Source organism: Chelonia mydas, chromosome 3 (assembly GCF_015237465.2).
Source record: "Chelonia mydas isolate rCheMyd1 chromosome 3, rCheMyd1.pri.v2, whole genome shotgun sequence".
In the NCBI taxonomy this organism is placed as follows: domain Eukaryota; kingdom Metazoa; phylum Chordata; order Testudines; family Cheloniidae; genus Chelonia; species Chelonia mydas.
In genome coordinates, this window is record NC_057851.1 from 89880784 (window position 1) to 89908402 (window position 27619).

The 27619-nt window shown below is 40.6% G+C and overlaps 1 protein-coding gene across 6 annotated transcripts in view; it reads right to left on the reverse strand.

Annotated features, from left to right (window-relative positions):
* Window positions 1-4223: 4223 nt before the first annotated feature.
* TBC1D32 (TBC1 domain family member 32) overlaps window positions 4224-27619 on the reverse strand; it is a 170165-nt gene continuing 146769 nt past the window's right edge. For 5 of the 6 annotated variants that reach the window (XM_043542858.1, XM_043542856.1, XM_043542857.1 and 2 more), the window contains 4 exons: window positions 26362-26516; window positions 23735-23875; window positions 19069-19257; window positions 4224-4549 (listed from right to left, as the gene is read on the reverse strand). In XM_043542858.1, coding sequence (XP_043398793.1) covers window positions 4445-4549; window positions 19069-19257; window positions 23735-23875; window positions 26362-26516 — 590 coding nt within the window. In that variant the 3' untranslated portion in view covers window positions 4224-4444. The remainder of the gene's footprint in view (window positions 4550-19068; window positions 19258-23734; window positions 23876-26361; window positions 26517-27619) is intronic. The other variant, XM_043542859.1, reaches the window with a different exon arrangement.

A 27619-nucleotide genomic window follows, 5' to 3' on the forward strand; every position in this document is an offset into this window, starting at 1 on the left:
GTGGAATTAACTGTCCCCAAACTGACAGTATTTCTTCATTCACATTACGAGAAAGTGTTGTGATGACATTGGGTAACCTCAAATACAGCACTGACAGTATTTATAGAGCTGAGATGCTTTATTTTTTTCCGCCATAGATTTCAATTTTAAAAAATTCTGATGTAGCCACACCTAATTTGTACAGCTAGCTAGCTAGCTTTATTCATAGGTGGCAATCCCTTAGTGCATTGCAACATGTTCTGTAACCAGGTACTTCCCTAACTTAAACTTCCCCGAGCACCCCACCTCACCCGTAATTCTGCCTATATATACAGGAGGCACTATGGTAGTTTATATTGCTTTGCTGCTGGAACTAACCATAGCATGCCCTTTGTTCCCAACATTTCTGTTTTCTTAAGGGTGAACTATTATGCTGGATACTTGCACCTATCAAAATAGAAAATCTTTGTTGAAAGCCTCTATACTCTTGCACAGTAATCTAACTAAGATTTCTTATTGCAAAAAGGAAAATGTAGTGGAAACTATCAGACATAACGTGTGCCTTCTTGTTATTTTAAAGAGACCTCATTCAAAATGGCAGCAATAGAAGCTGCCACCACACCCACACACAATCCATCACTTAAATGGGGAATAAAACCTCATTATAGGGTGCCGACATTAGCCACACACACAGATCGACTTAGACAAGCCACATCATTTTTCTTCCATTCTGAGACATTACTGTAATAGATAGTGGCATAAGAACAACTTTGGTCTCTTGCAGTATACTGAATTCTCTCTCTTTGTGGTTTTGATTTTTGGCAGATAGTACGCAATTATCTTGAACTGTCTATCCACATTTAAAGTTCACAGTCAATATAGCCCATCCAGGTATTGTAAACGTTAGGTTTCTACTTGAAATTTTCTTCTTGAAATTTTGATAAACAGATTTGATAGACAACATGGCATCATCCTGGGACCTTTTAATCTTTTCAGTGTCTATCTAAATCCTTTGTTGATTTAGCTAAATGCCCACCTGTTTGCTAACAGTACAATCATTTTGAGTGAAATACAAATCTGATCTGTAATTACTAGTGGGACTACTGCAGTGTTCAGCTGAAACATATTGTCACCTAGCTGCTAATGCTCCTTATTGACTCAACATCCTGCTCACTGCTGCAAGACTTGGCTTCAGAAAGGTGACTGAAATTAGTGCACAAAGATTGTAGTGCTTTCTTTTTAAAAAAATTCCAATTTTTAGGGCCAGATTATGGCTTATGCGAAGGGGCAAGGGAAAGAGGGTTCTGGGAATCTTTCCCAAGCGCACCCACACAATTGTCTCCCAAACCAATTCTTCAAAGTCAATGAAGGAAGACAGGATGCAATTCTGGCCTCAATGAAGTCAATGGGAGTTTTGCCACTGATTTCAGTGGAAACAAGATTTCACCAATGACGTGATGGTTTCTGGTAGTCCTGTCACTGATGAGAAGCAGTAGGAGATGAAGCCCCTTCTGATGAGATTTCTCTCCATCCTGAAGAAGAGATGGAAAGTGGTGCTGCTTCTTATTGAAGGGGAGAAACTGGGGTGTGAAGTCCCTCTAAATGAAGAGAAGCAGCTTTTGTCACTTGACCATAACCCCGGCCAAGAAAAAGTCAGTAGCAGATGTCTCCTTCTTCTCTGCTGAAGCACAGACTTTGTAAAGGGTCAGAGGTAATTTTCTCAAGTCTGACTCCTTGTGGTTTGATGGATTTAAAGATGTGATTATGCTCCAGATCATCTTTCAACATTTCACATTAGTTGTCTTGGTGTTTAAAATGATGTTTAAAAAAGAATAATAACCTTTCTGCATTTACGCCATATTTAGCCTCCAACAAAACAATTTGATCAAAATTGTTACTGGCTCTGTATTGTCTCCGGAACGTCTAATGAAAAAAGAATGCATATACAAGTGCTCAAAACTACAATGTATAAATAAATAGCTGTGGCTGAGATCACAAATGCGCACAGCCCTCACTCTACTAAAGCAGGGACCAGTTTTTTGGAGGTAAACAGGTAAGTACATCATCCACAGTTATAAGACTAATAGGTGTCTGTCAGGGAAGGAAAACTGGAACAAGATACAAACTATTGGATCTGGAATAAATTAGTCCATTCAAGTTACATTTCTGAATTTAAATGAGATAAAATAATGACCTCCTCCTATTGATGATCACAAATAAAGTTCCAATTGGAGTTCATCTTCTGCATATGCAAGCACATACATGTGTACTCACTTACTTAGCCTTTGATAAGTCAACATTTGCTAGCTTGCCCCACAGTCATTTCCTGCTGTAAGTACAGGAGAAAACTCTTCTCTTAGATTTCACTGTGTAATAAAAGTGGGCAAATATTGACCGGAGCACATCACCTATATACGCACTAGCAAAAATGAACATTTAGCACCCGATCTTCTCCCAGCATGCTTGGGCAAAATGTAGCCAAAATACCATCTTTCTAATACGTTAATGGGGAAGGCAATGGAGAACCAGCCAAAGGAGACTCTATAATCTCATGTTCACTATGGACATGAGTAACCCACATAGTTGCAAGAAGGGTGGAGAGCAATGGCTGTTGCTACTGAGTCTGCACAGAGCACAAATCTGTATATCCCAAATTCAATGGAGCAGCTGAACAGTGCTCTGCTTTGTCTCCTCCCTTTGATACCTGGGGCAGCATCCCAGCTGTGAGAGCCTTTGGGATTTTACCAGAACGTAAGGACTAAAAATCCAATTCCTTTGCTGTTCCAGGAAAGCACAACCCTTCGTTCATAACTACATGGCACTTAAGTCTTAGAAATCCAAGAAACCACTGGACATTCATTTTTGGTTTTGACTCAGTTGTTAAAATCAGTGATTGTATATGGTACAAAATTAAGGTGAAAAGACTTCCAGTTGGCACAGCTTACAACTGTTATCAACTAATCAAATTGTTGTATATTTAGTCACAAGACTTTCCCTGGTGACATAAAATTTGGCCTCTCAGCCTAAGATGAATTCAGATTTCTGCAGTGTAATTGTTATCTGCTTCATCTTTCTTCAGATCCCAATCAAGACAGGGAGACGATGTTTCAAAATTAATTTATAGCTCCTTTTTTCTATTCAGTTTTTCCTGTTATTGTGATGCAGCTTTTTAAAAACAGTAACAAAGCACAGCAAGATTCTCTACATCAAATACAATAACTCACCAGCATAATGGGAAGAAAGGGAACCATAAACTTATATTATACATTGGGAAACAAGTTTGGAAAATGTAATTTTAAAGTAGTTCTTGTGCTTTTAGTACCATTTTTAGGACTCCTTTGTTAAATTCATATCAGTTGGGGCAAAAAGTCCAGTATGTCAAGCTAACTTACTGAATTTTCTTTTATAGACTTGCCATGCTATTGTAATAACAGAACTATAGGTTACACTGTAATGGAATTATTTTTATATACTCCAGTTTTTAAGTCAGTATTTTAACTGTCTGAAGTCACAATGAACAAAAAAGATAAAACAAGTAAATGAACCTTAATGAAAATTTGTTTTGCAAAAAGTATTTTAGATTAGTTGCCATTTTTTGTACTAGTGATACATAACAAAGTTATTTTGACTTATTTTATGTTTCAGAAACCCAGGCTTATACACACCAATACACACATTTAAGAATGTTGAAATCATTTATTTACCTCAGAATTATCTTGCTTTTACTTTTGCAAGATTTTTTATATAATGGCAATATGTACAATCAAGCCAATCAATAAAATGACTGTACTAAATAATGCATATTTTAGTAATCTGCCTTCCCATTTATCCATTCTGAGAATATAAAATTAGCATATAAGATTACAAATATAAATTTATGGTATAGACATATTTTTAAAATCATTATGGCTGAGGGCAGTATCAATCCCTTGTTCCACTTGGATGTAACTATTCCTCCTCAGCCAAATCACAAGGTCAGATCAGCTGCATACAGGAAAGCTGCTTTGCTTTTGCTCATCCCCATTCACATAAATACAGGATACCCAAGTGATTATTCTCAGTACTGCTTCTTATTGCCAGACCTGTGCAGAATTTTAAAGTTTTAGGTAAGATGATGTGGGTAGGAGATGACCAAAATGTATTAGTTTGGGAACAGCTTTCAGAGAATACAAACAAGACCCCTAAGTTAGCTAAGGGCAGATTTTCAAGCAATCTACCAAATAAAAATAAGGCAATACATTCAGTATGGCTGGAAAAATTATTTATTTTTCAGTTGATCCAGTTCAGATGATGTCCCCTTGAAAAACTTATATTCTGAAAACCTTTATTATTGATTTTAACGTATGTATATTTCCACAGCATGAATTTTTATGGAGACTGATATAAAACAATCAGCATTCCCTTTCAGAACTCATCTAAAGCTTGAAGATGAAATGCTTGTTTGCTTGATCTATGTGCTCTGCATTCAAATGTTCCTCATGTCTCTCAACAGCAATGGCCTGTAGGTTGCCTCCAAGCTTTCCATGTATTCTAAATAATCACTCACTCGAAATCTATGGAGTGCTTCTTCCTGCACAAATACACACAAAAAAATTATTAGCTATGAAAAAAGATGCAATATTACAGTGTAATGAATTTTAGATGTTTGAAGGTAGCCTATTTTACTTTTGCATGTCACTGCCTTGGTGTTTTATGGTGCAAACAGATACTTTATTACCCTTTGTTTAAAAGTGAAAAATCAGTGTGCTCATGTTCAGACAGCTCTTCCTAATTAGAAATTTGCTAACAAATGGCTTTTTCCGACTGAACCCATTTCTTCACTCTTAGGAGAGCATGCCATTTGATGATTTCAAGGAATACAAAATAAGCCTTAAATAGCAAATGACAGGTTACAAAAACAGTCTTTTCTCAAAGTGTATACAAGCTCTGGAAGCCCTAAGGTTGTTAATGTGCTAGGTATAATGAATAGGTTCCCAGTACGTTGATCCACTCTTTTTGCTAACAGCCAGCTAGGAGAATAGCACTCGTTATATATTTTAAAAACCAATTATGAACACTGATCTTCAAAATATGCTCTTTTAAAGCAGGCTAAGATACTTTTGCTTCATCGTCATTGTAAACAACGATGAACATTCTATAAAGCTCTGGATTTCATGTCCATATTTAACAGGGCAAAATAAGTCTGACCGCAAAAAAGACGATCAGGCTAAATCCTTCCATGGGACTGACAAGGTAGACAAGGGAGAAGGATGCTGGCAGATGTATCCTCTGCAAAAAGAAACCGAGAGTAGAGCTGGATTCAACAGGAAAGCCAAGAAAAAACTCTCTGGTACACTTTGATACTCCTTTGAGGAGGAACAACCTGTGTGCTGACCATCTGCTGAGCAGTGTTACTGCTAAAACAGCATATGCTGTAACAAGCATTTAGGAGCTCGACAGTGCTCTAGGGCACATGGCTGGTGCATTAGCTGAGCACTCCCCTAACTAGCGGTCTGCTGAGCTTAGAGTGACCAGATGTCCTAATTTTATAGGGACAGTCCTGATATTCAGGGTTTTGTCTTATATAGGCACTTATTACCTCCCAATCTCTGTCCTGATTTTTCACACTTGCTATCTGGTCACCCTAGCTGAGCTCATGGAGCACAATTTCCTACCGTCCAAAAGTCTGCACATCCCTGTTTGAATGAGGGTCTGAGGATGTCCTTACCCTTTTCCTCTCCTCCTCACAAGTGCAAACAAGGGCACAATTTTGTCCTATTTTGGGGAATCTTTTTTGCATATCTGGAATGGGAGAGGATTGATTACACTAGGCACTGGAGGAAAAAGAGCCTGTTGTAGGAGGAGTTTAACTCCCTTTTTCAGGCAGCCAAGTTTGTATTGATTAAATGTGTGTACGCTCTATAATGTATGCCTAATAAAAATTAAATAAAATAATTGCATATGTTATTAATTATTCTAGCTAGTGTTTATTTCAGCTACCTTTAAAACAGTCTGCAAAACTGTTCTGAGTTCCTCTGCATATTTTATGTAAGGGAGAATAAGAAGCCAAAGTATCTACTGACCACGTAGAAGAGAAAGAAGGTGCTACTTCATGGCCATATTTGACTTCTGAAATAAAATGGTTCCTGAGTTAAACTCCTTTTACATTCCCAAGTAGGAACCCACCTTAGTTCCTTAAAAAGAAGAAAGAAAAGGTACCTGATATATTGCCTCTCCAGACCCACATTATAGAACCTCTTTGTTGCATGACAAGACCCATGAAACATCCTAAAGCAGTTTGACTGTTAGAGGATGCACACACATCAATACAAAAGACCAACATATTGGTAAAAGCTGACCAACTGTGATTACAAAAGGCCCCATCCCTGTAACCATTCCCAGTTCCCCTCTGCTTCATCTAAACTAGCTATAATACACCACAGATTCAGAGAAGGATGGAGAGTAAATGTGGATTTGCAGAGGCAGTGAGCTAGAGTACCCAGACCCTCATGTGATGGATGGAAATAGGAAAGGTACAAGGAGCTTTGCCCCAGCCCCCATGCAAGGGCCAGTGATAATCACAGACCTTGCACTTAAGGAAGCACCACAAGACCTGTTGATTCTAGTAATTCTGGGGCTGCAAGACACTTCAAAGAGAGAAGAGACATAGCCTTCCCCACCAACATGCTGGCCAGTGGATCAGCCAGACACAGATAAAGGAAAATGCTGTACTATCCTAAGGGAAAGTGCAGCATGCACAATCCCCAAGTGCTCCCTGGAGCTTTGGCCTGGATTGTGCTTCCCAAGACACAACCCCTCTCAAAGCTCTCAGCTTCATAATGCCCCCCCTGAATACAGCTGTGTAATTATACAATCTTCTGGAGAATTCCAGTTACTAAGTACACTTTGTTTCTTCCTGAAGAACTCCACTGTAGGAGGGTAGCAAACAGAAGCCATTCCCAAGGGGAGGGTTGGAGGAATGTTTAACTCAAGAAGGCTGCCTGCTCAAACAAACATCCAATTTAGCTTCAGAATCAGAGAATATTGCTGAATAAAAGTGTAAATTTAACTACAAATGGTGATTTGAAGCCTTACAAATCTCAGACATACAGCAGCAGCCAATAAAGTCAACATCTGTCACAAGTTACTATAAACTGGTATCGTAGCTACTCAAGTTACTTCCTTGTCTAAATAGGGACAATAACCTCAGTATCTCAGATACCAATGTGTGATACATTCTTGGAAAACACTGATCTTCTAACAGAATGAACCTAATGTGGATATATTATGGAGACGAGCCTTGGAGGGGACTATTCCTCTGATAGAATGGACTCTAAATGGATCTATTTTAGGATTATGTATTGGAGCCCTTCCACATAATAATCTCTGTCTTTCTGGAATGAACCTCAGCTAGCTAGATCTCAATTTAAGCCTCTCTGTTGGTTAGACTCTTTTAGGGATGCTCCTACATGACATCAAGTAGACAGAAAATGAAGTCTTATGTCCCAAGAGCCATAAACAGTAAATTGAACATTAGGGCCCATACCTGACAAATTTGTTCCCCATATGACTGGGGAAGATTTGGTAGGAAGATTCTTGCAAATGTGAAGAAACTGGAGTCCCTGAACCCTGGGAAGTAGGAGAGAGACTGATCAATATGAATGGCCTCGGTGTTCGGTTGCACCTAAAGAAGGGAAGATTTTCACAACAAAGGCTCTGATTCAACAGAGGTGGTTCTGGATGGATGAAGCAGAATTAGTGTCTTGGAGCTGAGCAGCTATGCTTTGTCTCTAGATCCGAAAGCATAAGTAGGAGCCAGAGAATCCTTCCATTTTGGTGAGTGTTAGATCAAAGGATTAGCCGGGACCTCTCAAGAAACCTTCCTGACCTCATTGACAGCTCCACAAATGGTGACTAGGGTCTTTAAAGGCATCAGATACAAAACTTCCTCCCATACCTAACATACACATTGGCACTCTACATTAAACAGTGGCTAAATCCCTCATAATCAATAAAACTGAATGTACTGAACCACCTCACATCCCTAAACCACACCTGCAAACAGAAATTTGAAGAAATTCCCTCTGTTTGCCTAGATTTAGAGCTCTTCTTGAAAATCACTATTTCATAGTGAAACAGAGTCTTGAGTACTACTTCTGTTTGAATAAAGATTCTAGGTCTCTTTCGCTAATCTATTCATAGAGGTGGTAAGTATTTATGTTGGGACCTAGAACAGGTTAGTGGAAGACAAGGTTATTCACTTTGTATAGTAACTGAGGTTCTTCAAGATGGTTGTCCCTGGGTGCTCCATTTTAGGTGTTTTGATGCCCTGTGCTCGTAATTGGAGATTTGTGGTAGCAATGTGCTGTAGCCATCTCGTGCCACTCCGAGCGGTTACATAGTGGTGCACAGCCAATCGTCCCCATGTTCCCTCTCTACCTCAGATAATCGGCCTGAAATTCTGAAGTAGAGGGCAGGAGAGGGTAGTGGAGCACTCACAGGGACAACCATCTTGAAGAATCTCAGTTACTACACTAGATGAGTAACCCTCGCTTGTTCTTTGAGGAGTGTCCCTGTGGGTGCTCCACTTTAGGTGACTGTGGAGCAGTGCCCCTCAGTGGAGGCGAGGGGCTTCAAAGTTGCACTGTTGATGGTGCATAACACAGTAATTCCAAAGTGAGCATCTGACACGGATTGTTGTTCTAAAGCATAGTGTTTAATGAAAGTATGGACTGATGCCCAGGTAGCTGCTCTGCAAATGTCAGTGATAGGGACGTTATTGAAAAGGGCCACAGATGCTGCCATTTCTCTGGTGGAGTGTGTGCAAACTCCTGGAGGAGGTTGTAGATTGTTGTTTTGGTAGCACAAATGGATACATCCTGATATCCATTTGGATAGTCTCTGTTTTGAGATGGTTTGACCCATCGAGCAGTCTGTTATGGAAACAAATAGTCTAGATGATTTTCTAAATGTTTTTATTCTTTCAGTATAGAAAGCTAATGCTCTGAGAACATCCAATGTGTGGAGCAAGGCCACAAATCTCCAATTACGAGCACAGGGCATCAAAACACCTAAAATGGTTTAAATGAAAGGGGGAGGTGATTTTATCTATAAGAATATTGTATAAGGTGGGTGTGCCATTAGGGCACCTAATTTTGCCACCAGTCTGGTGGACGTGATGGCAATGAGGAAAGCCCCCTTCATGGATAAGTGCAACAAAGAGCAAGTTGCAAGGGGTTCAAGAGGCTTTCCCATGACTCCTCGTAGAACAAGGCTGAGGTCCCACATGTGTGTAGCGTTTATCATTGTGGGATGTTTTCAATGCCTTTAAGGAAGTGTTTAATCATCGGGTGAGTAAATATGGTGACCCCATCCACCTTTTTATGGAACGAGGTAATAACAGCCAAGTGTACTCTGATGGAGCTTGTGGATAGTTGGGGATTGGTCCTGCTTTGAGCAGGGGGTTGGACTAGATGACCTCCTGAGGTCCCTTCCAACCCTGATATTCTATGATTCTATGATAGTTTGCCATCTGATGCAAGTATGAGAACCATGCTTGTCTGGGCCATGTGGGCGCTATGAGAATGACCCCTGGATTTGTCCTGCTTGATCTAGTGAATGACTTATCTTAGGAGTGGGGTCAGAGGAAATGCATACATCAGTGGTGCCTCCCATTTTATCAGAAGAGCATTGCCTAGGGAGTGGTATCCCAATCCCGCTCTGGAGCAATATTGTGGGCACGTGACATTCTGAGCTGTTTCAAATAGATCTATGGTGGGGAACCCCCATTGTTTTAATATGGATTTGAGAATTTCAGGATCCATCTATGACTCATGCGTTTGTGAGAAATCCCTGCTTAGTACATCCACTGTTGTATTCTGACATCCCGCCAGATAGGATGCCGATATCTCTATGTTGTTGGTGATGCACCATTTCCAAAGGCGTATCATCTCTGTACATAGGGAGTATGATCGTGCTCCCCCTTGGCAGTTTATATAAAACATGCATGCTATATTGTCCATGAAGATCTTGATTGTATTGTTCTTGACTAGAAGGAGAAAGTGATCACATGCATTTCGGACTGCCCTTAGTGCCAATAAGTTTATGTGTAGGTTGGACTTCGCTGGGGACCTGCAGCCTTGGACTGTATTGTTGAGTAGATGTGCCCCCCAACCTATTAGGGAAGCATCTGTCGTGATTGTCATGGTTGGAGTTCTTTATTGGAAAGGGACTCTTGAGCAGATGTTCTTTGGTTGTGTTCACCATGTTAATGAGTCTTTTACTCTGCGTGGCATTATGAGGAATCTGTTGAGAGAGTGTCTGTGCGGTATATACACTGTTCGAAGCCAGGCCTGCAAGCATCTCATGTGGAGTCTGGCATGCTTAACAACAAATGTTGTTGCCGACTTATGCCCCAAGAGTTGTAAACATGTTCTGGTGGATGTTTGTGGGCTTTCCCTCACCACTGAATTTAGGTTGACGAGGGTGAGGAAGCGTTGTTGGGGTAGCGTTACTATTGCTGTTAGACAGTTGAGACAGGCTCCTATGAATTCAAACTTTTGGACAGGAACCAATGTGGACTTTTGCACATTTATTTGGAATCCTAGGTTTGTAAGGGTTATCATGCTCTGTGTGGCGTTTATTGCTTCTTGCTGTGTTGGTGCCAGTATGAGGCAGTCGTCCAAGTATGGAAATATCATTACTCCATGTCTGCACAGGTGAGCTGCAATGACAGCAAGAATCTTGGGAAAAAACCCTTGGGGCAGTGGATAGGCCGAAGGGTAGTACTCTATGGTGGAAATGAATCATAGAATATCAGGGTTGGAAGGGACCTCAGGAGGTCATCTAGTCCAACCCCCTGCTCAAAGCAGGACCAATCCCCAACTAAATCATCCCAGCCACGGCTTTGTCAAGCCTGACCTTAAAAACTTCTAAGGAAGGAGATTCCACCACCTCCCTAGGTAACGCATTCCAGTGTTTCACCACCCTCCTAGTCAAAATTTTTTTCCTAACATCCAACCTAAATCTCCCCCACTGCAACTTGAGACCATTACTCTTTGTTCTGTCATCTGCTACCACTGAGAACAGTCTAGATCCATCCTCTTTGGAACCCCCTTTCAGGTACTTGAAAGCAGTGATCAAATCCCACCTCATTCTTCTCTTCCACATACTAAACAATCCCAGTTCCCTCAGCCTCTCCTCATAAGTCATGTGTTCCAGTCCCCTAATCATTTTTGTTGCCCTCTGCTGGACTCTTTCCAATTTTTCCACATCCTTCTTGTAGTGTGGGGCCCCAAACTGGACACAGTACTGCAGATGAGGCCTCACCAATGTCGAATAGAGGGGAATGATCACGTCCCTCGATCTGCTGGCAATGCCCCTACATATACATCCAAAAATGCCATTGGCCTTCTTGGCAACAAGGGCACACTGTTGACTCATATCCAGCTTCTTGTCCACTGTAACCCCTAGGTCCTTTTCTGCAGAACTGCTGCCTAGCCATTCGGTCCCTAGTCTGTAGTAGTGCATGGGATTCTTCCATCCTAAGTGCAGGACTCTGCACTTGTCTTTGTTGAACCTCATCAGATTTCTTTTGGCCCAATCCTCTAATTCGTCTATGGCCCTCTGTATCCTACCGCACCCTCCAGTGTATCTACCACTCCTCCCAGTTTAGTGTCATCTGCAAACTTGTTGAGGATGCAGTCCATGCCATCCTCCAGATCATTAATGAAGATATTGAAATGCTGTTTCCCTAGGGTGAATCTCAGGAATCTTTTGTGTGATGGGTGGATAGTAATATGAAAATAAGCATCCTGAAGGTCCAGGGCTGAGAGTCAATCTCCTTTCGCTAATGCTGGAATTATTGTGCTTAGAGTCACCATTTTGAAACATTGTGTTCTCATGAATTTGTTGAGTTTTTGTAAATCCAGGATGGGTCTCCACCTACCGGTCTTTTTCTGAGTTAGAAAGTAATGTGAATAAAAACCTCTCCCCCTGTGTTGTAATGGTACAGGTTCCATGGCACCTAATTGTACCAGGTGATTTATTTGCTGTTGTAACAGGTACGTATGAGAGGCAGTGGCGTATTAATGCCTAGGCCGACAAAGCCTAGGCCTAGGGCGGCAAATGTGCAGGGGTGGCAAATTTATAAAAGCAGCCAGAGGCTGCCTACCTTGGCGCCGGTTCGCGCCCTCCGCTCCTGGCTCCTCCCCAACTCCACCCCTTCCCTGCACCCTCCCTGCCCCTATGGTCCCCTTCCCCAAATCCCCGCCCTGGCCCAGCCCCGCCTGCTCTCCTGAACGCGCCGCATTCCCCCCTCTTCCCCCCTCCTTCGCGAATCTCTTTCGCGCACAAGCACTGGCAGGGAGCGGGGAGAAACAGGACCCGGCGACACACTCAGGGGAGGAGGCGGAGGCAGCGTGGAGGTGAGCTGGGGCAGGGAGTTGCTGGGGGGGGGCAATTATTTCAGGGCCTAGGGGCGACAAAATCATTAATCCACCACTGGTGAGAGGGGTCCCTGAAGAGGGACGAGGATGGGGGGTGGGTAGGTGGGATAGAAATAAAGGGGATAGAGTAGCTCTTCTGGATAATCTCTGAAACTCATTTGTCTGTCATGATGGTGTTCCAGACTGGGTAGTATGGTGACAGATGGTCTCCGAATGGGTGGGGGACTGTTTCTGGTTCCAGAGTCAGAGAGTATGGAGGTTTCGTGCCCTCGACCACACCTTCAAAATAATCGTTTAGAGGTGGATTGTTGCGATGTCGAAGACTGATCTTGGTTCTGCTGACATCTGTTCTGTCTTTGTTTACGCTGTTGGTCACACTGTCTTTGGGACTAAGAATATGGCATAGACCAGAATCTCGGATTGTAAAACCTGCTCTGTTTCCTTTTGTTTGCAGGTATGTAAATGCCACGGGTTTTTAAGGTTGCCCTTGAGTCTTTAAGGATGCGTAATGAAACATTGGTTTTGTCTGCAAATAGTTTCCGCCCCTTGAAGGGTAAGTCCTCAACTGTTGCCTGGACCTCCCTTGGGAACCTGGAGAGGTGGAGCCCATGACCACAGATATCACAATGGATCATGCTGCTGTGTCTGCAGAGTCAAGGGAGGACTGGAGGGCCATCCTGGTGATGAGAGACCCTTCAGAAATGTTTGCCTTGTATTGTTCTTTTTTGTCATCTGGTAAATTTTCAAAAAAAGTTGACATTTTGGTGAACAAATTGTGTGTATATTTGGCTAGCAGGGCAGCATAGTTGGCTATGAGGAGCTGAAATGTAGCTGAGGAATAAGCTTTCCACCTGAAAAGGTCTAGCCTTTTCCAGTCCTTATCATATGGGGTCGTTCGAGACTGGTGTTGTTTCCCCCTTTGGTTGACCGCCTCTACTACTAAAGAGTTTGGTGTGGGGTATGTAAATAGGAACTCAGGAACTTTTGCTGGCATATAATATTTTTTTGGTCAGATCTTTTACTTGAGGGTACGTGTCTGCCAGACTATTTTTGAAGGCTCCATGATTGCATCATTAATTGGCAGAGCTATCTTTGCTGATAGGGATGCCTGGAGTCTGTGAGCTTGTGTTGGGCTTCTGTAACTGAGCCAATGAAATGTCCAGAAATGCAGCAACCCTTATGAAGAGGTCCTGAAAGGATTTGAAATCATCCCCCATGGTGTTTGGGGGGGGGGGGTGGCATTATAGTTTTGTCCAGTGACAAAGATGAGAGGTGAGTAGGCAGCGAAGTGTCATGTTCAGCTGTGTCTTCAGGTTCCTCAGTGTCTTCGTCTTGTATTTCTGAGGGTTCCGGGACAGTTGGGGAAGGAGACCAGGATGTTCTGGACTTAGGCAGACTAGGGGGGATGTGGTTTTGAGCCCTATACATTTCCCATGGATCCCAGTATGACCAGTAAGGTGGGAATGGTATGGCGGGGCGGTGCCCATGGGTGACCATACCATCCTCGTATATCTGCAAGTGTTTGGTGATGAGATGGTCTTGGCTTGGGTGAGGAGTTGTGAAGAGTATTTATTACTGCATCATCATCTTCTTCCTCATCACCAACCACCTGCAGATATACAGTGTGGTGGCTGAGCAGCAAGGAGTAGTCAGCTGGCTTACTACCGATCTAGATGGGGTACCCTTGGTGCCAAGTAGAGGAGATTCAGGAATTAAGACCACTATCAGGTCCGCATGCCTCACAAATTGCTGTGGAACTGTGAGGCTTGGTGCCGGAGACGGTGTGGTGGACAGCCCGGAAGCATGAGCTGAAGCTGCAGGTGCCAAGGATTTAGAGCTGTGAGGCACGGATACAGCAGTGGCACCACTGTAACTCTCAGTGCTGAGATTTTCTTCAGCTCCATGGGTGCCAAGCTGGAAGATTTCACTTTAGTGTGTGAACCTCCATTACGGCTTGCTGGCAGAGGGTCTTTAGCTCTTTGAGAACTCTCAGTGCCGGAGGTTCCCAGTGCCTCGTGGTCCAGTGCTCTTGGTGCCATCAGTACTGGGGCAGATTTTTCAACTGGAGATTGCTTCCTTTTAGGCGATTCTTGACGTGGGGATGTCTGCAACTGCTTTTTGGTAGCCCTTCTAGGAGCAGGCTCCTTGGTAGCCATTGTTGAAGTGGAGCCCCTGTCAGAGGCTGCCGCTGGTGACCATTGGCCAGGGGGTGTCCTGAACTCAGGGTTGGAGGCTGGCCTGAGGGATTTCTCCATCATGAGGTGCTTCAGTTGAAGATCCCTGGCTTTTCTTGTCCTAGCTGTCAGTTTTCTGCAGTACGGGCACTTTTGAGTAATGTGTGTCTCACCAAGGCAGCGGACACACTGAGCACGATCGTCAGAGACCAGTACGGAGAGTCTGCAAGTCAGGCAGCATTTAAAGCCAGGTGAGCTGGGCATGCCTGAGAGTCAGTCTCTTAGAGAGAAAAAAACAAGGGTAAACCCTGTTTCAGACTAAGACTGTATACCTGCGAGAGAGGCAGGAGTAGATAGGGAAAGTAAAGGAATTTTTTTTTTAATTTTAAAGAAATTAGAGTAATGCAAGGGGATAGGGGAACTAAGTACAACTAAGCTAACACTATCACTATGAACTAGCTACTATAAATCTTATCTGAGGTAAGAAAGGGTGCTGCTGATTGCTCCGAGTCAAGCCAACGGAGGTGAATGGTTGGCTGTGCACCGCTATGTGACCATTCAGAGCGGCGTGAGACGGCAGAGCGGCCCAACTGGGCACTGCTACCACAAATCTCCTATTGCAAGCACAGCGCATCAAGGCACCTAATGTGGAGCACCCACAGAGAAACTCTTTGAAGAAGAACCCAAAGTTTTTTCCTTTCTTTTCAGTGATTGATATATTGGCATCTGATGTCTCCAGCTTTTTGATATAGAATGTTGAACAAATAAGGCCTCCTCCAAAAGGATAAAGTCTGTCTCTCTTGCTTCTTGCCCGCACCACTTCCCTCAGCTCCCACTGGCCGGGAATGGCGAACTGCGGGCACTGGGAGCTGCGGGCAGCCGTGCCTGCGGACGGTCGTTGTAAACAAACTGTCTGGATGGTCGATGTAAACAAATTGTCTCACAGACCACCAGTGGATTACCCTGACAGGCCGCGTGTGGCTCGCGGGCTGCAGGTTGTCTACCACTGATCTACTCTATTATTTTATTAATTCAAGTTCAGCAATTTTATGGACTGTCAATAGGGTTAATTAGGTTTAATACCCATAATGCTGTTGGTCAATTACTAGTTTTCTTGAAATTTACAAGTCCAGGTTTGAGTTTTAACTTCTCAGTGCAGGGATTATTCACTTACTGTACTGAAACAGCACTCATAAAATGGAAGTCTAAAAGTTTCTGCATGCATAGTAATTGCAAAAGGAGTTGAATCTACATTTTCCCATTTCTTTAGATGTGCTACATCTCCTCCATTTCTTATTAATAGGAGTCATTTGATATGTATAGAATCCCCAACCCTCTCTATCTATCATATACAAAGATATGGTATAGTGCTTGATGGTTGTATATTTTCTTTTTTTACCCGCTGCCACTTATATTTTCTAAAAGGAAAGGATCATGATTTGTCAGCAAAAAATTATTTATCTTGCTTATAACCACCACTGTCTTTTCATACTGGCCTACCTTACTATTCCAGTTTAAAAAAAAAATCCTTTAAAATATGAGGACACTTTCATTTGCACACAAAAAAGAAGCTACAGACAAGCATTATATTCAGCACCAGATAATATTAGCCCTAACTCTTAAAATTCTCTAAATAGTCACATGTACCCTTTCAGGGTTCAAGAATCTTTTCCATTATACATTAAAAAAATAGGAGCTAAAATGTGAAAGAGAGAATTTTTTAAAGTACCTTAGTCCGATGATTTGTCCCTCCTCTAAAACCCTAACCACTTTCTTTATGTCTGTAAATAATAAGATGCACTGTTCCTGACATAAGATTTATTTTTTCTTTTGCCGCTCTCTTCCTCCTTTGTTGTCTTGGCATCTCCTTTTCTTTTCTCTTACCTTCATCCCTTTGACTCTCCCTCAAAGCACTTACAATCATACTCCCCTCCAAACACAAATCAGCACTGGATACCCAGTGCGGCATGCGGGTGGCACTTCTAGTGTATAATATAAGAGAATCTCCATTTTATGAACACCAGTACTACAAATGATAAGTTATATGAACCATTTTTCCTGATTAAAAAAAATTATATAACAAAGGTGATGTTGGTGATGAACAAGTCAACATCCTTTCACATTCTAATGCCTTTAATACACTCAAAATGCCTTACCGTGGTTTGAAAAACAAGAAAGCAATTACTCCTGACAGAATTCCAGAATTCATATAGCCCCCACTTTTCTGTGCCCCCTGCACAGAAAAATGAAAAAAAAAAAATCTGCCAGCAATACCTGGTTTTTCTGAGGTACCTCAACGGAAGCTAAAATTGTAAGGGAAAAGATTGTGCCTGAAGCTATTCAAAGTCAACCTATTTTTTGTTGACCTCCAAGTGTTTTGACTTTCAGTGACACAGAGAATTCCAAATATCGCCAAACTGGCCTTGAATTGCATACGTGCTGTCTCAAATTCTGCAGATGCAGAGAGAAGTTTTTCACTGTACAATTTGATCCTTTCAAGCAGAAGGAAATCACTAAGTGAGAAAAACTTGAAGGCTCCGTTTTCTGTACTATAATTTAAATGAAAATACTGGATTGCACAGAAATGCAGGACAATGATTAGCAAAACTGCATGACTTTCATGTGTGAAAGTCTGAGCAATTTAAAATGACACACTTTTTTTTTTTTTTTTTTGCTGTTTGGTGTTCTGTAATGTAATTTCAATGAAATTCCAGAATTATAACTCGAATGCAGGGTATTAGTTACTAACTTTGTAACTAACTTTCATCTGTTTAGGAAATGCTAAATAGTTATTGTAACTTTTTTCTGTTTTGTAGTTTAAATAAATTACCCAAACAACTGAAACTGGTGTGAGTCTATTGCATTATTTTGACAAATAAAATATGCAGAATTTTGAACTTTGTTATGCAGAATTTTGAATTTTTTGGAGCAGAATCCCCCCAGGAGTAAGCAATACAGTACATCATACTGAAACGTATGTATCATACCTACTGTAATATTGTAAGACCCCTACAGTATAAGCGAATGACAAGTGAAAAAAGGGTCATATTGTGAAGCTACCAAAGAAAGGAGACTTCAGTAAGGGGTAAAAACTGGAGAAGCATTCAACTGCTGTCTATTCCAACTAACGTATTTAAAGGTATTATTCTCGACAGAATAAAGAAAGTGGTAGGGTCACAGTTTCAACAACAGGTATTGTTCAAACAAGAGAAATAACGTATAGATCAAATAGTAACCCTATGTGTCATCATAAAACTGTTGATCAAATGGCATTTACCACTTCATATTGATTTTATAGATTTCCAAAAAGCCATACAGAGGATAAAACTCTTTTATGGAAGTTGCTGTGCCATTATGAAAATTTCCCTTAGAAATATGTGAACATCATTCAGAGCTTTTATGAAAATATGACGTGCCAAGAAATACATAGCAGCGAACTGATTAAATCATTCAGGTGTGAGACAAGACTGTTTAATGTCACCTATGATCTTTTTTACTGATAGGGGATTGGGTAATGAGAAAGACTACAGGGTCAGATAATGGACTGCCACACAAGTTAACAGGACCTTGACTTTGCAAATGACATCAACTTGCTATACCATACCAACAGAGACATGAAAGCTCAAACGTACGATTGCCAGGCCTCTGCACAGATAGTAAGGTTGAAAAATCAACACCAAGAAAACTAAAACCATGAGAATCAACACACAACATGAAACACCAACAGAAATTTCCGAGACGGACAAAGAAGAAGTCTGCTATTTCAAATATCTTGGTAACACGGTAAGTACAATGGGTGGAACAGATGAAGACTTTAAAACCAGAAGAGTAAAAGCTAGACATGCGTTTGTAACTCTAAAGCCAATCGGGAGAAACAGAAATCTTTCTCTCCAAACTAAACTTTGAATATATAACACCACTGTACAGTTGGGCTTACTATGTGGCACTGAAACTTGGAGACTTATTATGAGCATATTATTTAAATTCCACGTTTTCATTAACAGCTGCCTTAGACAAATCCTCAATATCAGGTGGCTAGAAAAAAAGTCACAAACAAACAACTCTGGAGAATGATGAAACAGAAACCAATAGGAAAGGAAATTACATTAAAAAAATGAGATGGCTATGACACAGATGGAGGAAAGACCTGAATAACATAGCAGGAGAGGCCTTGGACTGGAATTCCCAGGGGAAGAGACAATGAGGTAGACGAAGGATAACATGAAAATACACAAAAGAAGCAGAATTGAAAGCTATCAGAATGACATGGGAACAAGCTAAGAATGCAGCAGGAGATCAGCAAAGATAGTAGGCGGGTGAAGGCCCTTTGTTCCTCATGGAAAACAGACATGAGAGACGGGGGAGAGAGAGGAATGAGACTAAAATAAAACCAATACTGGAAATTCAGTTGTTTGGCAAAATAGTATCTCTTTTCAGTCTGGAAAGTGTAGCTTTCCTCTAATCTGGTAATCTAAAGAAAAAAACATTACTTTGAGAAAAACCTGTAGATCTTGGGTCTGTGTGTGCTGCAGAATATCTTGCTGAAGATGTTTGAACACAGATATACACATATAGATCTGATAATCAGGACCAAGGAAAATACATGTAGCAATGTAGTGACAGATCTCGCTCCAGTCCAAGTAATTCCAGAAACACTGAGCTAGCCACTGCTGACAAATCTAGGGAAATATAAAAACAAATTCAATTTCCTACAGTAATTCACTGATAAATTAATAACTTTTCTATACCACAAACCTCTTTTCAACACCAAGACCATCCTATGCCCCCTTCTCATCCAGCCAGGATCTAGCTAAAACCGCTACCCAACCCATAGGTTGGTGGTCATGACTAACAGGCAGAGAACCCCGGCTTAATATATGCATTTAAAATGGATACACTACGTAGTTGGTATATTGAATAAAAAATATTATTTACCATAGTAACTGTGGTTCTTGAAGAGAGGCCTGTGTAGATCCCCACTCTTAAGAAAAGTGTGCCTCTAGTGCACAAACCCAAAAGTTTGTAGCAAGCAGTGTTGGTCTTAAATTCTTCCCTTGTACTGGGATGTAAGAGCATAAGAGGTGTGGCTCCCAATGCCCTTTAGTCATTCCCATGTATTCAAGACTCCCTCACCTGAGGCTCTAAAGAAGGTACACAGTGAGTCTGAATTCCTGTGGGCAACCATCTCAAAGAACTGCAGTTAGCACACTCCGTAACCATTGTTCTGCTTTGAGAACTTCCCATATGGCTCACAACTCTTGGGAGATTCAAAAGAACAAGTGACTCTCCAAGAGGTGGTCTGAGAAGGATAAGATCAAAAATAATTCAGAGCCAGCTACTGGCTTCAGACATGTTGGTCTCAATATTGTCTGGCTTGGAACAATGCAAAAGTGATACATAACAGCGTCGCCTTAACCAACAAAGTCAATTCAACAAAACAAAATGACCCATAAAGTGAAAAAACCTCCAGATTAATTGTCCTAAACGTATTCTCTTCTTAACAACTATTGTTCTGTTAACAGGAAAAAGGGGTTTTAAAAAAGGATAATGAAGTGAGCTTTGAAGTTTGACCTCACTGCTTATGATAGTCAAAAAGAACTGAGGTGCAGCAGGGACCATGATCCTCATTTGATATCACTGGCCCTGAAATAATGCATGTTCAGCCCCGATTGACACTGCTATATAGAAGAACCCAATGCATGTAATCCATTAATGTACATCTATAGAGGCAATTGGGATACTGTGTGCAGTTCTGGTCTCCCATGTTTAAGAAGGATGAATTCAAACTGGAACAGGTACAGAGAAGGGCTACTAGGATGATCCGAGGAATGGAAAACTTGTCTTATGAAAGGAGACTCAAGGAGCTTGGCTTGTTTAGCCTAACTAAAAGAAGGTTGAGGGGAGATATGATTGCTCTCTATAAATATATCAGAGGGATAAATACCGGAGAGGGAGAGGAATTATTTAAGCTCAGTACCAATGTGGACACAAGAACAAATGGATATAAACTGGTCATTGGGAAGTTTAGACTTGAAATTACACGAAGGTTTCTAAACATCAGAAGAGTGAAGTTTTGGAATAGTCTTCCAAGGGAAGCAGTGGGGGCAAAAGACATATCTGGCTTTAAGATTAAACTCGATAAGTTTATGGAGGAGATGGTATGATGGGATAACATGATTTTGGTAATTAACTGATCTTTAAATATTCATGGTAAATAGGCCCAATGGCCTGTGATGGGATGTTAGATGGGGTGGGATCTGAGTTACTACAGAAAATTCTTTCCTGGGTATCTGGCTGGTGAATCTTGCCCATGTGTTCAGGGTTTAGCTGATCGCCATATTTGGGGTCGGGAAGGAATTTTCCTCCAGGGCAGATTGGAAGAGGCCCTGGAGGTTTTTTGCCTTCCTCTGTAGCATGGGGCACAGGTCACTTGCTGGAGGATTCTCCGCTCCTTGAAGTCTTTAAACCACGATTTGAGGACTTCAATAGCTCAGACATAGGTGAGAGGTTTCTCGCAGGAGTGGGTGGGTGAGATTCTGTGGCCTGCATTGTGCAGGAGGTCGGACTAGATGATCATAATGGTCCCTTCTGACCTTAGTATCTATGAATCTATAATTGTTTAAGTTGAAACACAAATTTCAAAGTTTAATGACAGAAAAAATAAACTATTCTTTATGTATTGAATTTTCTTATGATTTTTTTAAATGGCATGGAGGTCTTTGAAGGTATATTTAATGTGTGTTTCCCTTTAAATTAAAGAATTTCTGTGCCTTGTAAATGAATGGTAGGTCCTTCCCTGAGGCAGCTTTGGATTTAATTGAATGGTATGGGAGACAGGCTTTAGCAGCTTGTGTTTTTTCCATTTCTAAATCACAATTTGTTGCTTAATCCCTTGTGTACAGCACACTTCATTTAGCTCTAGACCACAAATCCTTTGTTAATCAGCCCCTAAGTGTTTAAAAATATGAAGCAGCAGAAAGTACTGTGTTTCTAATTAGATTACAATGGCTATGCTTTAGAATGAGACTGCATTCAGTTGTGTATTCCTGTACACTGACATTTATATATGTTAAAGTTGCTTTCATAGTTAAATGAAGCATTATCTTTTGCAATAAAATAACACAATAGTATAGCCAGAGGATGTGTGCCTATTACAGTGGTGTCCATTCTAGTTACATGTTTCCATTAAAAGCTTATTCTTGCCATGGGTATTACTGTGAATTGTGATAAAACTTGGCATACAAATTATCTCATATATTTTTCAAAAGACAGATTATTTATTATTATTAAAAGTAAATGCAGTGTTTGTGAAAGTGAGATCCCTGGAGGGAAAGCCTCTATTCCACTTAATAGCATGCATTATTCTGCTTGTGCAGTACCTTTCTCTATGCTGCCCCACCAGTATGCCTCAACCCTGACCCTGAAGGGATTGCATGGAGGTCTAGTTCAATCTCCATATTCACTGAGTTTTTAACATCCCTGCTGAGACTTCCAATAAAGGCGTTAATACCAATATTGATTTATTTAGTTAATAGGTTGTTCAACTGCTCATCACTGTAGTATTTCAACACCTCACGTACAATGATTTTATCCATGTAATACCCCTGTGGAGGAAGGACAATATTACTACCTCCACTTAACAGATGGGGAACTGAAGAATAAAGAAATTCAGGAACTGATTTTCAGATGAGTTGAGCAGCAACAACTCTCATTGACTTGGGAATTCTTGATCTCAACACCTTTGATAATGAGGCCTTCAAGTGACTTGCTCAAGATTGCACAGGAAGGCTTTGAATCCCAGTCCAATGCTTTAATACTAAGACATTCATTCCCTTCATCTGAGCTTTTCTGTGATAAGAACATCTGTCCTGTAAGAATGAGAATCCAGTGGGAGTTGGGAATGCTCAGCATCTCTGAAACTTAGGCAATTAACTTTTATTGGGGCCAGATCCTGCTCACTATGCTTGTCTAAAGGACGATAAAAAGTGTGTTGTAAGGATAGGTTCATTAACAGGTACTAACACCACATTTTTAATCCTAAACTAGACAAGAACAATTGACTTCAACAACAGCTGGATCAGGCCATGTGTGAACTGATGCTTTGTGCTATTATACTTCCTCCCCTTTCTCATTTTAAAAAAAACAGTCCTTTCCTTTCACTTTGAAAGGCAGCTTTTTCTTATATTTTACATTTTATCCTTTATGGGTAAGGCTGAGCAGTATACATAAGGAAGTAGAATCAAATTCAGACATTGTAGATCTTGATGAGTTCATGTTTTCTCTCTTTTAATCAATTCTTGCATCACATCCACATCCATTCCCATAAAGAACACACTTGGGCCTCCAAATCTTGGCACAAAATGACCTTTTTAATGAGTTAAGCCCAGTACAACTATAAGACTTTTTCTTGATCTTTTCCAGCACCCTTCCCCACCCGTAAGGTGGTGAAGAAGAGCCTGCATGTTTGTTCATCCATAGCCTTGAGTAAATCTCTAGAAGCAACAGCACTTACATGGGACTTTACGTCTTCAAAGCACGATGGAAACACACATGAGAGGACCTAAGGTTGCTGTGTTTGAGTAAAATCTCAGCCTTAATATTACATTAATATATGGATTTGGGCTTGCTTTTTCACCTAATTGTAATGATTGGTTGTGATATCAGGAAATTTAACTCCAATATAAGCTGAATTGTCTTATACCATACAAATGTACTACAGAATTTAGCCCCCTACTGGAAATGACCGTGCCATTGAGATTTTTTTACCCCTTATGATTCCATTAAAAAATCCAGCACATTTTGGTCAAGCTTTTGCATAAAACAGGAAGGGGCAGCTCCTCAGCTGAAGTAAATTGGCATAGTTCCATTGAAGTCAACAGTTTTCCATTTTAAAATGTTTTAACTGTGTACTTTTAGTCCTAAACATAAAAATCTATATTAAAAAGCCTACAAGATGAATAGTTATCTGATTTTCACAACAATTTATTTTGTGTGGCTGAAGACTAAAACTTTATTCTTTAGTCATTTTATTGTGGCTGGGTTTTATAGCTTGTTATGTACCTGAGCCATAGTAGCTTCAACCTTCTCTGAATAGCCTTGATTTTGTGGATTTAAGTCAAACATTTAACAATGCTTTAATATGCTTTTGTAAATTACCTGTGATGGAGTGAAACCAGACATGTGGAAAGCTGAAAAGACAAGTGGCAACTCAGCCTTCAGCAACATCTCAATGTAGTGAGCACTGCAAAAATAGATTGGGTGGATGCCAGATTCTGCTGTGTCAATAGATAGGTGTACCTGACCAACAAAGCAAACAACAAATAATAATTGTTACTTACTACAGAAGAAAATGTATGATTTTACTTTAAAAGACACTACTAAATAAGTAAATATTCATTGGTACCAGAAGCAGGAGAAAAGTGTGGTAAAATGAGTGGAAAACTGTAGAGAGAGAAACTGTTGAGAGAAACAAAAAGGTTTACAAGCTATTTCTCTTGGTTGACAGCCCAAGTCATTATTACATATATGTTTTAATGAATGTTAACTTTGTGAGTAGGAAGGGTGAGATTCCCCTCCCCATTCATTGCCCAAGTAGACACATAGAGACTGTTGTTTATAAATGAGGGAGTGGAGAATAGGAGACTGATGCTGTCAAGGTTCCTTCCCCACTTTGAACTCTAGGGTACAAATGTGGGGACCTGCAAGAAAACCTCCTAAGCTTACTTTTACCAGCTTTGGTTAAAACTTCCCCAAGGTACAAACTATTTTACCCCTTGCCCTTGGTTTTCCACTGCCACCACCAAACGTTTCTCTGGCTTCCTGAGAAAGTGTTGTTTGGAAATGTCTTTCCCCCCAAAAATCCTCCCAACCCTTGCACCCTACTTCTTGGGGAAGGTTTGGTAAAAATCCTCGTCAATTTGCATAGGTGACCACAGACCCAAACCCTTGGATCTTAGAACAATGAAAAAAAAGCATTCAGTTCTTGAAAAGAAACATTTTAATAGAAGAAACAGTAAAAAGAAAAGGATCACCTCTGTAAGATCAGGATGGTAAATACCTTACAGGGTAATCAGATTCAAAACGTAGAGAATCCCTCTAGGCAAAACCTTAGGTTACAAAAAGACACACAGACAGGAATATTCATTCTATTCAGCACAACTTATTTTCTCAGCCATTTAAAGAAATCATAATCTAATGCATATCTAGCTAGATTACTTACTAAGTTCTAAGACTCCATTCCTGTTCTGTCCCCGGCAAAAGACTCACCCAGACAGACACAGACCCTTTGATGTTCTCCCTCTTCCCAGCTTTTGAAAGTATCTTGTCTCCTCATTGGTCATTTTGGTCAGGTGCCAGTGAGGTTATCCTAGTTTCTTAACCCTTTACAGGTGAAAGGGTTTTTTCCTCTGGCCAGGAGGGATTTAAAAGTGGTTAGCCTTCCCTTTATATTTATGACAGATGCTTTTTGCAATCCTATGTAGTGGATAGAGAATTGGATGGAGCTGTCATGATTTGCCCAGGTGTGGTGTGTGTGTGTGGAGGAGAATATATATGGAGGGTAGAAGTGAAGTTCTATTTGAATGGGAGAATGGGGAATGAAAGGTTACCAGTGTGGAATGTGCTGGGTAGATGGGTGTGTGGTTTGTAAGTAATGTGTTTTTGGCTTGGTGAAGACGTGCATTCCTTTGAACTTTTCCTTCTTTTTCCTTTGGGTCCTGGCTCACAGGAGGTTGCATGTATAGTACAACCTCCCACTCCATATAGGTGACACCTCAGTTGAGACGGAGAGTTACATAATGGGAGAAATTAAGACTCCTGTTTGGGGCAAAGAGGAGGTAGAGGTGAGTTCTGGATTGTACATGTTAATGCTTTGGTGGAGCTAATTAACATTTAATGTGGGGATCTTTAGCCTAAAACTGCTTTATACTTTTGCCTGGAGGTTCCACACTTGTTAATTTAGCTATGAAGATACCAAACTCCTCAGTACGGAGGATGGTCAGCACAAACAGACTCACAAAATGAAGACAACCTTCTCAGTGCTGGAACAGCAGCAGAATTGGACCAGGTGCTAGTCATACGGTATGTACTACAATTGGGAATATACAAACACCCTCTTGAAAAAGAGCTAGAGAATCATCTAATAAGACCACAATTTTCTAGTGACTGACTATAGCTGATAGTTTAATTTACACCAGTCACAGAACCTGACAAAGAACAATACCAAACAAAAGAGATTTTTTAAAATAGATGACATCATATTTAACAAAGGATGAAAATTATGGAGCTTGTGTAACTAGCTTGATTTAAATACCAGCCATTTGAAATATGGAATTATTCGGTACTTGGTCAGTACGGAAGTTTTTAATTACTAAAGCATTTTAGTATCTTCTGTACAACTCTGATATTTTGTGCCTTTTATTGATTTTATAATACAACAAAGCTAATAATCAAAACAATGAACTTGCACAGTGTAATAAGAATAAAAAGGCCACTCAACAGTACCTTCTCCCTACACAAAGAATTTAACACAACCAATAAAGTTTATTTTATTGCCAACTTTAACTTTCAATAACACTGCCATTAGCATACCCATTATTTCACAGCCTTTAAACAACCATTTGAACAAATGTCAAATCTATATTTTTCTGAGAGAATTTTTAAGGGACAAGCATTCAGTTAGAGGATCTTAATGAAAAGTGAAACAATAACTCAGTGAAACTGATAAACATTCCTTTAAAAAATTTCAAAGCCACCTTTAAAAAGAAAAGCTTTTAAAGTCTTACAGAAACATGCAGTCTTCGCAGCCAGAGAAATGCTGAGATGAGAAGACTGGAAAATTGTTGAAGAAATGTTAATGTTTTCTCTCTCTCTCCTGACATTATCAGAAATACAGAAGATGCAAACCAGTCATAGCCAGCGTAACCGTCCTGCAAACAACCTGTAGGAGAACGTTAAGGAACTCTGACAAAGAACAAACTATTGCTGGCATAAAACCACGTTTCTTTTCTCCAAGGAACAAAGAATCAGCAAAATAATAATAAAAAAATTAGATTGTGAATCACAACAAATCAGGTACTTTAAAAAAAATGGGAACCTGCAAGTTAATATAACAATCCAAACACAACAATGTCAAGATGTGTAGACCCAGGGCCCTATTGTAGCAACTCCGGTGTTGCACTAGTGTAGCTACACTGAAGATGGTTTCTTGAACATAAAAAGTCCATTAAAGTTAAATCAGTATAAAACTGGAGTAAAATTCATTGTGATAAATTAGGCCCCTAGACTTTGAACTAATTTTCCTCTCTGCAAAGTCCACGTAATTCTGCCATGACCCTTCGAAAAACACAAGCAAAAACACCAAAACCTAGGTGCTTGAATGCTTATTTTAAGTTAACACTAATAGCCCAACACCCATAAGTACTTTTATAACAGTAAACAAATATGTGCATGTGTCAAGGTTCCTTCCCCACTCTGAACTCTAGGGTACAGATGTGGGGACCTGCATGAAAACCCCCTAAGCTTATTTTTACCAGCTCAGGTTAAAACTTCCCCAAGGTACAAACTATTTTACCTTTTGCCCTTGGACTTTATTGCTGCCACCACCTAACGTTTAACAGGGAAAGAGCCCGCTTGGAAACATCTTTCCCCCCCAAATCTTTCCCAAACCCTACACCCCCTTTCCTGGGGAAGGCTTGATAAAAATCCTCACCAATTTGCAGTGAACACAGACCCAAACCCTTGGATCTTAAGAACAATGAAAAAGCAATCAGGTTTTTAAAAGAACAATTTTAATTGAAGAAAAAAAGTAAAATCAGGATGGTAAATACCTTACAGGGTAATCAGATTCAAAACATAGAGAATCCCTCTAGGCTAAACCTTAAGTTACAAAAAGACACAAAAACAGGAATATACATTCCATTCAGCACAGCTATTTTATCAGCCATTTAAACAAAACAGAATCTAACGCATATCTAGCTAGATTACTTACTAAGTTCTAAGACTCCATTCTTTTTCTGTTCCCGGCAAAAAGCATCACACAGA